General features: G+C 48.4%; 2 protein-coding genes across 7 annotated transcripts in view; one reads left to right on the forward strand and one right to left on the reverse strand.

Annotated features, from left to right (window-relative positions):
• Positions 1-13,014, forward strand: part of DGKA (diacylglycerol kinase alpha) — a 28,998-nt gene that overhangs the window by 15,750 nt on the left and 234 nt on the right. Inside the window, exons 18-24 of one of the 4 annotated variants that reach the window (XM_027106585.1) lie at positions 2,129-2,289; positions 2,566-2,630; positions 2,869-2,959; positions 3,243-3,441; positions 3,555-3,675; positions 3,867-3,927; positions 4,202-4,549. In XM_027106585.1, coding sequence (XP_026962386.1) covers positions 2,129-2,289; positions 2,566-2,630; positions 2,869-2,959; positions 3,243-3,441; positions 3,555-3,675; positions 3,867-3,927; positions 4,202-4,285 — 782 coding nt within the window. In that variant the 3' untranslated portion in view covers positions 4,286-4,549. Of the gene's footprint in view, positions 1-2,128; positions 2,290-2,565; positions 2,631-2,868; positions 2,960-3,242; positions 3,442-3,554; positions 3,928-4,201; positions 4,554-7,903; positions 7,965-13,014 lie in introns of those variants that run through there. The other 3 variants (XM_027106587.1, XM_027106586.1, XM_027106588.1) reach the window with 3 other exon arrangements.
• Positions 4,632-12,981, reverse strand: PMEL (premelanosome protein). 3 transcript variants are annotated; one of them, XM_027106590.1, is made up of 12 exons: positions 12,860-12,981; positions 9,992-10,102; positions 9,686-9,832; positions 8,740-8,874; positions 8,196-8,357; positions 7,536-7,943; positions 7,185-7,418; positions 6,322-6,438; positions 6,000-6,084; positions 5,684-5,889; positions 5,494-5,581; positions 4,632-4,883 (listed from the first exon to the last, which is right to left on the reverse strand). In XM_027106590.1, exons 1-12 carry the CDS (start codon positions 12,933-12,935, stop codon positions 4,742-4,744), a joined length of 1,911 nt encoding a protein of 636 aa, XP_026962391.1. In that variant the 5' UTR covers positions 12,936-12,981; the 3' UTR covers positions 4,632-4,741. The 3 variants fall into 3 exon arrangements, with proteins under 3 accessions (XP_026962391.1, XP_026962392.1, XP_026962390.1); XM_027106591.1 differs by having other exon boundaries at positions 7,185-7,658; XM_027106589.1 differs by having other exon boundaries at positions 7,185-7,943.

A 13,014-nucleotide genomic window follows, 5' to 3' on the forward strand; every position in this document is an offset into this window, starting at 1 on the left:
GTTTTTTCCTGTTTTACAGAGTACCTCAGCAAAAATCCGTATACATCCATCTCTGTGGATTTTTGTTTCTGTAGGAGAAATTCCTAAAAGTGGAATTGCTGGGTCGGAGAATATGTTTTGATAAAATTTGATAACGTTTTGGTAAAAGTTGCCAAATTGTCTTCCAAAAATGAAATACCAATTTATGCTCCAACTAACAGCAAATGAGAGTGCCAGTTTATTAATAATCCCATTAGCGTTTGGTTTTCTCAGTGTCTTCATAGTCTGTCAATCTGATAGGCACAAAAAGTTAACTAATTTACAATTTTAATTTACAATTCTTTTAACTATTAGTAATATTGAGCATCTTTAATATGAATATTGGCCATTTGTATTTCTTCTGTGATTGGCTTGAGTTATTTGCCATTTTTCTACTGACTTTTAAAAAAATATTTATTTATTTATTTGGCTGCCTCCGGTCTTCATTGCGGCACGTGGGATCTTTCCTCTCAGCGCTCGTTGCAGCGTTCGGGCTTCTCTCTAGTTGTAGCCTGCGGGTTTTCTCTCTCTTGCTGTGGTGCATGGGTTCCAGACCATGTGGACTCTGTAGTTGAGGCGCATGAGCTCAGTAGCTGTGCGCGGGCTTAGTTGCCCCGTGGCATGTGGGATCTTAGTTCCCAGACCAGAGGTTGAACCCGTGTCCCCTGCATTGGAAGGCAGATTCTTTACCACTGGACCACGAGGGAAGTCCCTAATTTTTTTTTTAATGGTATTATTATATTTTATTAAATTTATTTATTTTTGGCTGCATTGGGTCTTTGTTGCTGCACGCGGGCTTTCTCTAGTTGTGGCAAGCAGGGGCCACTCTTCATTGTGGTGCGCGGGCTTCTCATTGCGGTGGCTTCTCTTGTTGCAGAGCACAGGCTCTAGGCGCATGGACTTCAGTAGTTGTGGCACGTGGGCTCAGTAGTTGTGGCTCACGGGCTCTAGAGTGCAGGCTCAGTAGTTGTGGTGCACGGGCTTAGTTGCTCTGCGGCATGTGGGATCTTCCTGGACCAGGACTCGAACCCGTGCCCCCTGCATTGGCAGGCAAATTCTTAACCACTGCGCCACCAGGGAAGTCCCCCTGACTTTTTAAATATAGTGATTTGTAAGCACTTTTTGAATGTTGAAGAAGTTAGTCTGTTATGTGTGCTGCAGATATTTTTTCCCAGTTTGTCTTTTGTCTTTTATTTAGGTGTGTGTTTATTTAACTGTACAGAAGTTGTTTGTTTGCTTGTTTAGGTCTTTTTATTTATTTATTTGTCAGAACTATTTCAGTTTATTTTGTGGCAATTTTGAAAATTCCAAATATATTTGCTTTACTTCTGTTTGATTTCAGAAGTTTTTAATTTTCATATAATTGTATTTCTCAGTCTTTTTCTTGCTTGGCTCTGAGTTTTGTACTATGCTTTAGAAAGGCTTTTTCCGCTCAAAGATTATGAAACATCCACTCATGTTTTCTGCTAGTACATATTCTGCTTACATTTAAATTCTTTGACCCATCTTGAATTTATTTTAGTGTAAGGGGTGACTTCTACATCCAGTACCATTTACTGAATAATCTATCTTTCCCCATTTATTTAAAATGTCATGATATACTAAATTCCCGTATATACTTGAGTCTATTTCTGGGCACTCTGTTCTTTACTATTGAACTTTTTATTCCAGTCACTGTGCCAGTTATTACCCTGTTTTGATACTCTTGCTCTATACTGTGTTCTATCTGGTAGAATGGGGAGAGGAAGCGTCAGAGAAAGAGAGAGATTATTCCCATTCATTACTTATCTTTTTCAGCACTTTTCATTTTCCTGGCTGTTTTCTTTACTCTTCCAAATGAACTTTGGCATTATTGTTAGATGCGCACACACATTGGGAACTTTCACCCTCCATGACAGTGACAGTGTGGAGAAAAGGGTCAGTAAGAGTCTGACCTTAAGATTGGTCCATGGGAGCCATGACTGAACACCCTGCCCTTTCACTGCTTAGGGCTTGGAGGATCTGCAGAACCAGGGCAGAGGATCCCTGGGAATCTGTGGATCTGGGAGCTGAGAGGAGGTCCATTTGGGACCCAGGGTTCAGTGCTAACCTGTCTTCATACCATCCTTAGGGTATGAGGGACAGAATCTGGGCAAGATCCTCAAGGATTTAGAGACGAGTAAGGTGGTACACATGGATCGATGGTCTGTGGAGGTGATACCCCAACAAACTGAAGAAAAGAGTGACCCAGTCCCCTTTCAAATCATCAATAACTACTTCTCCATTGGTGTGGTCAGTGGAGTGGGGCATGGGGGGGACGGGAGGAAGTGGGGGTTAAGCAGGCAGAGGCTGGAGGAGGGCAGAAAAGGAAGGTAGAGGGTAAAGGAGCTGTGACACAGGGAAATCAGAAGTGGGCACAGTGGTGTGAGTTGCAAGAAAAGAATGTGGGACGAAAAAAAAAATCAGAATGTGGGACGTATCACTCCCAAACTGGAGAGTTAAAGAGAGAGAGGGTTCTGTGCTGAGGAATGAGGCAGCCTCTGATCTCATGTGCCCTGGACTCCCCAGGATGCCTCTATTGCTCACCGATTTCACATCATGCGGGAGAAATATCCTGAGAAGTTCAACAGCAGGTGAGGGGAGAGGGGGCGGGTGTGGGCATACACAGTAGCAGGGACCACGTGGTGGCCAAGTTTGACTCGGTGCTTAGACGGGCAGTGACACCTCTAGGAAGCCCCTCAACCAAGCTTCCCTGTTCCCCACGGGACTGCAGTTGGGAGGTTGATGCCCTTCCCTGTCACTTAGCCCACCTGTGCCATCACTGTGTAATTTGTCCCCTCCCTCCTGGGCCTGGTGTTGGGGCCGACACAGAATGAAGAACAAGCTATGGTACTTCGAATTTGCCACTTCTGAATCCATCTTCTCAACGTGCAAAAAGCTGGAGGAATCTTTGACAGTTGAGGTGGGTGTGATGAGAGCCAACCCCACATCCTTTTTAGCCCCTTATATCTTACTTTCTCCCTCCACAGGAGCCCTCAGGAACTTCTCATATTCTTGAACCTATACTTTGACCTCCCTGCTCTCTAATCCCGATTTCCCAAGTTTGTAAGATACACCAGTCCCTACTTCCCTCCACCTCTTGCAAACCTCCAAATCCTAGTCATCCCAGTGTGTTATCTGGTGGAGGGAGCGGTCACGTCCATCATGATGCCGTGAGGCAAGGATCTGTGCTCTCCTCCCCTCAGATCTGTGGGAAACCACTGGATCTGAGCAACCTGTCCCTAGAAGGCATTGCAGTGCTAAACATCCCGAGCACGCATGGGGGCTCCAATCTCTGGGGTGACACCAAGAGACCGCACAGCGATATCCACGGAATCAACCAGGCCTTAGGTGCTACAGCCAAAGTGATCACCGACCCTGATATCCTGAAAACCTGTGTACCAGGTAAGAGGAGCAGCCTTGGGAGCTGAGGTGGGGGGGACTAAGGAGAAGGTGTGACTCTCTTCAGAGGAACCCTGCTTCTACAAAACCTGTCTCCCTACCTCCCACCCCCCCAGACCTAAGCGACAAGCGGCTGGAAGTAGTAGGGCTGGAGGGTGCAATTGAGATGGGCCAGATCTATACCAAGCTCAAGAATGCTGGACATCGGCTAGCCAAGTGCTCTGAGATCACCTTCCAGTAAGGAAAACTCAAGCTGGGGGCTCTGAGGGAAGGAGTGGGACCAGGAAAGCAGAAGGGTATGGGAATGGTGGGGAGGGACTGTACCAGACCTTCCTCAGTAACAAAGGGTCTCAAGGCCAACCTAAGAACAGAGTTTTGGTACTCGGTTGATAAAGAAATTGCCACCAATCTGCCTTGACCTCACACAGCACCACAAAAACCCTCCCCATGCAAATTGATGGAGAACCCTGGATGCAGACACCCTGTACAGTGAGTATTGCCTATGCCTGCCAAAAACTGAACCCCCAGGCTCCGTGGATCCTAAATTTCCATTCCACAGCTTCTTTACTTCCTGCTGAGGCCTCAAGTTCCCCTGTGCACCCTTCCTCCCAAATCCTGATTTCTCAGCCCCTGGCCTTCCTACCATGGCCTCTTTAGGACCCTGGCAACCCACCCTGAACCCTACAGATTTTCCCCTAAATCTCTGCTGCTCCAGCCCCAAGGCACTAGGTCTTATCTCTGAATGCGCCTCCTTCCTTTCCAGATCAAGATTACCCACAGGAACCAGATGCCCATGCTCGTGGGCCCACCCCCCCGCTCCTCCAATTTCTTTGGCTTCTTATGCTGAGGGGGGACATCTCAGCCTCCAAGCCAGCCTTAAGCCCACCTCCTTGTGCCTGGACTCTACTCCCTAGGCTCTGTACATTGCTGCCAAACACTCCTGCCAGCTCAGGGGAGTGTTCCTTCACCCTCACAGTATTTATTATCCTGCACCATCTCCACTATTCCCCATGCACATGTGCACACACACACATACACACACACGTCACAAACAATACATTGAAAGTGCCTCATCTGAATAAAATGACTTTTTTTCCCACTGGGATATCTGTTAAGTAAGTGGTACACCTCCTTCCTTTATACCTCCACTCCTTTATTGACATAGATTCTCCCAGAAGTAAGGAAATAACAGCTCCAGGTTCTGAGTCTTTATTTCAGGCAATGGTAGTTTCCAAGGGAAGACTGGAGAAAAGATAGGCATTGCTGTCCACGCTGGGTAAATCATGACATCACGTGAGAGTACTCAGACCTGCTGCCCACTGAGGAGGGGGCTGCTCTCACCAATGGGGCAAGAACGGAAGACCCAGGGCAGACGTAGCCACTGGGTTCTGCCGGGTGGCAGCTGGGGAAGGGGGAGAGCTCGGCCCTGCTTTGTACGTCTTCTCCTGATATTGGGAGAAAAGCAGGGATACTGGTTAGTGGTAGTCAATGGCAACCTGTTTGTGCTTCTCCAGCCAAGAGGATAAATCATATCCCAGGTTTCCTTGGCCTTGATCCTGGCTCCTTCCCCTCCTTCTCACCAACAGAGTTCATCCTTTCTTATTTCTGTGGTAACCTCTGTCCATTCCCCTCTCACCCTACAAGCTTCCCTGCTTTGAGGCCCTTGGCACCCCAGACCTAGGGATTTGCCCTTCATGCAGGTGGAGAACTCACTTCACCCAGCCTTCTCCACTCTTGATATTATTCATAACAAAAATCATCAAGATCATCATTTATTGCACTCTTGCTTCAGAACCAGGTGCTTTACCCATTGTCCAGAATCCTGACAACAGCCTCACAAGGCAGGTATCAGTTTTCCTACCTTTCAGAGGCTCAGAAAGGTTAAGCTACTTCCCCAAGATCCCACCAGCAAGACTGCATGCAGCCTAGACCTGTTTAACTTCCAAATCTGGGCTCTTTCCTGGACACTATGCTTTCTTGAAGGGGGTGGTGGTTCCATCATGAGCGGTGGTGCTAAGGGATAAGGGGGTGTGAGCGGCGTGGTGTGGCTCTCACCTATATACCAGAGATGCGAGCAGCAAAGCCATCAATACCAGCAAGATGCCCAAGAACAGGGGAGCCTGCCCGAAGCCTGCTTCTTGACCTACAGGCAGAATCCCAGACATAGCTATAGTCAGCATCTGCTTCCTGTCACATATCCTCTACCACTCCCCTTCTTCATCCTACCTCTTGTCCAAGTACCTACCAGGCATGACAAGCTGGGTGCTGACCATTGCCAGGCTGTCGGCATCAGCCAAAGACACATTGAGGCAGTAGGTCCCCGAGCCGCCCTTCAGTACCTGGTGCAGAACCAGCTGGCAGTCTGGGCTGGGTGGCACAGGCTGACACAGCCGCTGGGCAGGGGGCTGGCACCCTGGCGATGAGATGTCTATGCAGGCCTCCTTGGGTAGCCTGGGAGAGATGTCAGCTTATGTCAGGGAGTCTGGGAAGGAACAGTAGACACCAGAGAGCAGGGCAGCAGTCAACCCGAGAGTTCTCGGGGCAATCAGTGGGACACTCACCCGCCTTGGCAAGACACAGTCAGCTCAAATGCATCTCCTTCACTGGATGGCACAGCCTGCAGGATCTCAGCACTCTCAATACCCTCTGCAAAGGTGCAAGGTTTTAAGTCTGGGACTCCTCTACCAGTCCTCCCTAAAGGCCCACGGACAGGAAGGTCCTCGGGCTACCTCCCCGATCCCATCCTCATGCCTTCAAATGAAAACCCTGGGATTTGGGTATTCTTGTTCAGGTGGGTAACTCCTTCCAGGGTGTGCTTCCACTGGGCAGCCCTAAGCCGCACACGCCTTCCCTCCACCAGCTCCCAAAGTAGGCAAGACTCACGGACAATGTCCAGGGTGAGGGAAAAGGAGCCATATCGATACAGAACACAATCCAGGGGGACTTGTCGCTTCACCAGGATTAAGGTGGCTGTGTCATCCAGCAGGGGGCTCTGGGAGCCTGGCAGGAGAGGATTGAAGAGGCAAAGTCATGAGACAAATGACACCTGGAAACAGGCCAAGCAGGCATTTTTCCAGGTAGAGCCAGAGCTACTGGATCCAGGCTTGGAATCAGGCAAGAGCTGGGAAATCTCATTTTATAGATAAGGAAACTGAGGCCCAGAAGGAGAAATGACTGCCCCAGAGTCACACTTAGGGGTAGAGCTGGAGTTTTAAAAATCCCAAATGTTTATCACACCCCACACTGTGCCAGGTCCTGGGTTAGACACTTGATGTATGTTAACTCATTATAGTGTCACTATCTTATTCCTCCCTTTTCAGTGTTTCTACCACAATTCCAGGTAAACCTACTTTGGGATGGGAATCCAGAGGTGGGAAATGGTGTTAGAAACTGGGAAAGATTTCTATGCATTTACACTTAATCAGAAAATGAGATATAAGTATTATGTAAATGATCACAGACTGCTCCCTGACCTTCACTTTAGGGAACAGGTCTTTTCAGAGACATAGGAGCAACAAGCTCTCTCCCCATGGCCTAGGAGAAGACCCTGGTTTCCTGAACTCTGGATCTCTTCCATACCATTAAGGGGAACTTGGGGGGCTTTAAAACCAGTGCAGACTCTGAAGGGACTCCACTGGTAAGCTAAGGATTGGGTAACATCTGGATCCAGAATAAGTCTTTCAGGTCTTTAGAGCTGTGACAAATGCCCCCACCTCAATGAACCTCATTCATTCTGGCCCTCTTACCTGTAATACCTTCTGTAGACAAGAATGGGCTGGCATCTGGACTGTCAGGCTCAGGGGTGGGTACCTCTCCAGCTGTGGTCTCCACCAGCTCTGTAGTTGTTACCTGTGCAACTGTGGTTCCAGAGGGTTCTGCAGTTGACACTTCAGGTGTCGTACCTATGGCCTCTGCAGTTGGCATCTCTGCAGGTGTGGTACTTATGACTTCTGAGGCTAGTACCTGCTCAGCTGTGGTACCTGTGCCCTCTGCAGTTGGTATTTGCACAGCTGTGGTTCCAGAGGGCTCTGCAGTTGGCACTTGAGCAGGTGTAGTGCCCACGACTTCTGCAGTAGGCACTTGGCCAGCTGTGGTACCTGTGCCCTCTGCAGTTGGTACTTGCACAGCTGTGGTTCCAGAGGGCTCTGCAGTTGGCACCTGAGCAGGTGTAGTGCCCACGATTTCTGCAGTTGGCACATGCCCAGCTGTGGTGCCTGGAACTGGGGAGGAGCCACAGGAGGTGAGAGGAATGGCAGCCTGTAGCACCACCTGTGCAGTGACTGGGCCAGACTCTAGGTAAGTGTGAGTGACCACAAGTGCCCGAGAGATCAGGGTCCCAGTACTGTCTCCAAAGTCCCAGGTGTAGGAGAGGTCAGCCCCAGCCAAATAGCCACTGGGGTCGTGGAGCCGGAGGGCAAAGGTCAGAGGTTGCTTTCTCAGGAAGTGATTGTTCATTCCATCCAAGGCCTGCAGCTGAGACACGCTCACAGAGAAGGGCACCTGGTCTGAGATTGGAGCCAGAAAAGGTGAGAACCAGGTCTGGGCCACAGCTTCTTCTTTCACAGCCACATCCTCTAACCCCAAGCTGCCTGGCCCTTCACTGGCTCCAAGCCCCACATTCCTCTGCCCATGTCTTCCTGGCTCTGCCCCTATAAGGTGCCCCTACACACCATTTCCTCTTTCCCCTTTCCTGCCCAGCCAAGCTTCCCCACCTCCTCCTGCCCTGAGACTCATCTTGTCCCTTCCTAAGTCCTTACCAGTAATGGTGAAGGCTGAGCGGGAGTGAGCGAGGGATACGTAGCTCTGGGACCCCCGGCGGTGGTAGACAGTCACTTCCATGATGTGTGTGCCCAGCACTGCCTTGCCTGTCCCAATGCTCAGTCCAGACACTGGGCCCCCGAGAACTTGCCAGTATTGGCCTGAGGTTTTCAGAAAGAAGAGTAGAGAAGGGGGTTACTGGTCAAAGGGGACTGGGGAAGGGTTAGAGACAGGGCACCAGAGAAGGAAGGTCAGGAGATATATTGAGAGGATGGTTATTTCAGAGGGTGTTTGGAAGTTTGTATATGAGGGCAGGAAAGGAGTCCTAACGAGGGGTTCCATGGGATGGGACTGTAATTGGAGAAGGGTTCCCAGAAAGAAGTGTAATAGAGTTAGCTAGGTGCTGTGGAAGAAGACGGAATCATGGGGAGGTGAAGATTAGGGAAACTCACAGAGTTTAGGGGTGGGACCAAAAGAAAAGGGATCAGGTAGGAAGAGATGAATCCAAGTGTGGGTGACAGGCCAGAGAAGGGAGTCTCTCACCCCAGGTCTTCCAGACATAAACAAAGCTTCTTCTCTGAGGTGAAGGGCCAGACGGACAGGCCCTCCCATCGGGGAAGATGCAGGTATCATCAGGTTCTTGGGGATACACTGGCTGTCCTCCCCACACCTGGCTCCCTGAAAGGAAGATACAAAGTCACCCGCAAACCCTGGCTTTCCTTATTATACACCAAAACCTTTAACATGGCTCCCAGAGCAGGGCTCTGGGAATACTCCCTAGCTACAAAATATATTCTCCTTGATATAACCCACTGTGGGTGGTAGTGGGGAGAATGGAAACTATAATTAAAGATTCCTTTGTAGGGACTTCTCTGGTGGTCCAGTGGTTAAAAGACTCCACTTTTCCAATGCAGGGGGCATGGGTTCAATCCCTGGTCAGGGAACTAAGATCCTCCATGTTGAGCGGCCAAAAAAAAAAAAAAAAAAAAAGATACCTATGTAAGTATAATACATAGAGATTGGAGAGAAAGAGATTGGAAATGTATCAAAATGTTTAGAAAGATTTGCTCTGGCTAGTGGGATAAAAGTAAAAATAACAGCACCAGCTAACATCTATTGAGCCTTTACTGTAGGCTAGGGCAGGCATTATGCTAAATTCTTTATATATTATCACATTTTAATCCTTACAACAACCTTTTAAAGTAGTATCATCCCTATTCTACAGATTAAGGGAATGGAAGCACAAGACAATTAAGTGACTTGCCCAGGGTCACATACTGGTAACAGGTTTAAATCCAAGTCTGTCCAACTTCTAAATCCACTGGGTCTTCTGTCCCCCATTTTGGGGACTACAATTTTTTTTTTCTTTGTGCTTTATCTGTGTTTTCTAATCTAAGTACATATATAATTTGTTTAAAAAAAAGAAGAAGAAGGAGAAAGGGCATGAGCTGAGCCCTGGGAATGAGGCCTGGAGTGGAGTGGTACCCACCGTTAATGATGGTGTTGTTGGCCCAGATGACCTGCCCATCTGACAGCACCTTTTGGCTTTCAGGGAAGTGCAGGGCAATAGAGAAGGAGGCGTTTGCCCCACGCAGTGTAGGCCCATCATTGCTGACCTTCAGAGATACCTGGCCACCTGGAAAGGGCAGCTGCGTTAGCTGGGACTCCTTGGCTTCCCCTCCCCATATGCCTTTTCCCTTTCTGTCTTCTCAACCGACATTCAACCCAGTCCTTGCTCCTCTCCTCTCCCCACCCCATTCCCACCATACCCTCCCAGAAATTGCCAAGTTCCTACCTCTCCAGCAGTGAGGCCCCTGGCTTTCTGTCCACTCTGGATATAGCTGCCTATTCCATGCTTTAGTTCTGAGCTGCCTTGAGACACCAAGCCAGTCCCGGTCTCTGGGTCCTAAAAGGAAGGTATAATGAGGACCCTCAGGTCATCACTCCCTTCTCAGGGGACCACAGTGTCCCATGTCACATCACTCATTCTCACATTCAAAGTGCATTTTAATTTACCCAATACCCACCATGTACCAGGCACTGTGCTAGGTGCAAAGAACTTAAGAAATGAAAAAGAAATGGTCCTAAAGAGATTCAGGTTAAAGTAGATGAAACAGACATATGCATAAATTACTATAATTCAAGGCACTGCTTAATATGAGCCATAATAAACATGCACGATGTACAACAAAATGACAGAATAAACAGATTAATTCCACTCTGGTAGACTGGGAAGGATCCAATGAGGAGCTGGCCTGTGGCATAAAGCATTCTAGGCAGAAGGCCCAGCATGAGCAGATGCATGGAGGCATGGAAGCACATGGCATGATAGGGGACCACCAGCAATGTGGTTGAGGTACACCGTGAGAGATGAGGCCAAGAAGATGGGGTGGGGGCTTTGAGTGCCAGGCGAAGGAGTTTGGCCTTTATCTTGTAGGCAAGACCACCTCAGATGATTTTTGTTTGTTGTATTGAGATGTAATTCACATACCATAAAATTTACCCTTCAGAACTTTTGGAATATGATCAGATTTGCGTTTTAGAAGGATCACTTCAGCAAGCAGTGAGGAGGATGGACCAGAGGCAGGTAGAAATTGGGAGTGGGGACAAACAAAATTATTATAACTGACCAAGAGAGAGGTCTGAAAGAAAAGGATATGATGGCTCTCCACATGCCTCACCCAGATCCAACAACTATCAACATTTTGCCACATTTGCTTTATCGATCCTTTGTTGTTGGTTTGTTTTTTGGTTAAAGCATTTAATTTTCTCTTTTACAGTATTCATTTTTAATGCTGTACTTTTCTTTCTTTCTTTCTTTCTTTTTTTTTTTTTTGCGGTACGCAGGCCTCTCACCCTTGTGGCCTCTCCCGTTGCGGAGCACAGGCTCCGGACGCGCAGGCTCAGCAGCCATGGCTCACAGGCCCAGCCGCACCGCGGCATGTGGGATCTTTCCGGACCGGGGCACGAACCCGTGTCCCCTGCATCGGCAGGCGGACTCTCAACCACTGCGCCACCAGGGAAGCCCTCTTTCTTTCTTCCTTTCTTCCTTCCTTCCTTTCTTTCTTTCTTTCTTTCTTTCTTTCTTTCTTTCTTTCTTTCTTTCTTTTCTTTCTTTCTTTCTTTCTTTCTTTCTTTCTTTCCTTCTTTCCTTTCTTCCTTTCCTTCCTTTCTTTCCTTCCTTTCTTCCTTCCTTCCTTCCTTTATTTTTTTTGGCTGTGTCAGGTCTTAGTTGCAGCATGTGGGATCTTTTGTTGCAGCGTGCGGGCTTCTCTCTAGTTGTGGCGTGTGGGTTTTCTCTCTCTAGTTGTGGTGCGTGGGCTCCAGGATGTGGGGGCTCCAGAGCGCATGGGCTCTGTAGTTTGTGGCACGTGGACTCTCTCCTTGAGGCGCGCGAGCTCAGTAGTTGTGGTGTGCAGGTTTAGTTCCCCCGCGGCATGTGGGATCTTAATTCCCCGACCAGGGATCTAACCCGTGACCCCTGCATTGGAAGGTGGATTCTTTACCACTGGACCACCAGGAAAGTCCCTGGCTAAAGCATTCACAAGCAAATCCCAGACATAATGTTATTTAAAACCGTACAAATTCAGTATGTATCTGTAAAGAAGAAATATTTTCTTGAATAAACACAATGCTAGTTCACACTAGACAAAATTATTGAAACCAGTCCGTACAAAATTTCATGAATATCTAAAAATGTCTTCTTATGATCTTAAAAATCAGGATCCAAAAAGTAAGCACAATATTTTAAGAGCCTCAGGTGGACACGTATGAACAGAATGTTTCCAGAGTACAATAAGGAGCACAGTAAAAGAAAAAGACTTGAAACTGCACCATGAATGAGGGAAGTCAGATCAAGGAGAATGTCCTAGAAGTCTGTGAGACCAGGGATCTAGAGAAAGGGGGGCACTGGAATATGATGCAGCTATTTCAGCACAGCAGAGACTATCCTCACTCCATTTCTAATATGTACCAGAAACCTGGTTGATTCTGCTGGGGGAGGATCTGGAATCATCCCACTGAGCATCCCACCATGAGAGCGAGAGAATTATAAGATGCCCCATTCTTTCTCCACTCCCAACCCTCCCTCCTCAGAGCAGCACGGGACATTCCAGACCCTCTCACCACCACCTCCCCCCCTTGCTCCTGTCACGAGGCCCCAATCCCCCAGAGCTCTTTCATGTGATGCTCAGCTGAGACCCCTCTGCCTGTCTCTCCCAGCCCCAGAACAAAAGCCTGGGCTGTGATCGTCTATGCCCATCCCAAAGAGGGGATGTGGTGCCTCTTTACCCTCTATCCAATACATTCTCTTGCTCCTCACTTTAAATACCCTATCCCAAGTGCCTGAGACATTGCCTAAAAGAGTCTCCCACTCATTTTACTCCCTTGGAGCCCCCGCTCCAGCTCACTGCCCAGGGGGTCTCAGAATTAGGGCCACCAAGACCCACTATTCTCTTGCCCTTCCAAGCAAATGGAGTTATTTTCAGGCTGAGTCCCAAATCTTCATGTGGGGAGGGAGCTCAGTTGCCCATGTCCTCACTGAATCAAATGGGTGGAAGATGCCAGAAGCATTGCTGGTTATCTCCCATTAGGGAAGGGAAAACCAGAGCAAGTGTGCAACCCCAAATTCACACTTGCTCATGTCCACACACCCCACACTCACCTTCTGTGGCCCCCACAGCCAGAAGAGCACCCATCACAGCCACATGGAGAAGGCATTTTCTCAGCACCAGATCCATCCTGTTCTTTCCAGCAACCAAAGGCGCTAGGGCGTAGGACAAGCCCCTATATAAGAAACGGATGCTCATTTGCATAGCC

The sequence above is a fragment of the Aethalodelphis obliquidens genome, unplaced genomic scaffold (genome assembly GCF_003676395.1).
Source record: "Aethalodelphis obliquidens isolate GAN/ISIS:26980383/991018 unplaced genomic scaffold, ASM367639v1 scaffold8, whole genome shotgun sequence".
NCBI classification, from domain to species: domain Eukaryota; kingdom Metazoa; phylum Chordata; class Mammalia; order Artiodactyla; family Delphinidae; genus Aethalodelphis; species Aethalodelphis obliquidens.

Bases quoted from the DNA above. Each gene is read 5' to 3' on its own strand.
- PMEL (XM_027106589.1), bottom strand. From the start codon at position 12,935: ATGGATCTGGTGCTGAGAAAATGCCTTCTCCATGTGGCTGTGATGGGT. The intron at 10,103-12,859 runs GTGAGTGTGGGG...CCTTCCTTTTAG, and splicing joins GGCTGTGGGGGCCACAGAAG to GACCCAGAGACCGGGACTGG. The intron at 4,884-5,493 runs GTGAGAGCCACA...TCCCAATATCAG, and splicing joins CTCGCATCTCTGGTATATAG to GAGAAGACGTACAAAGCAGG.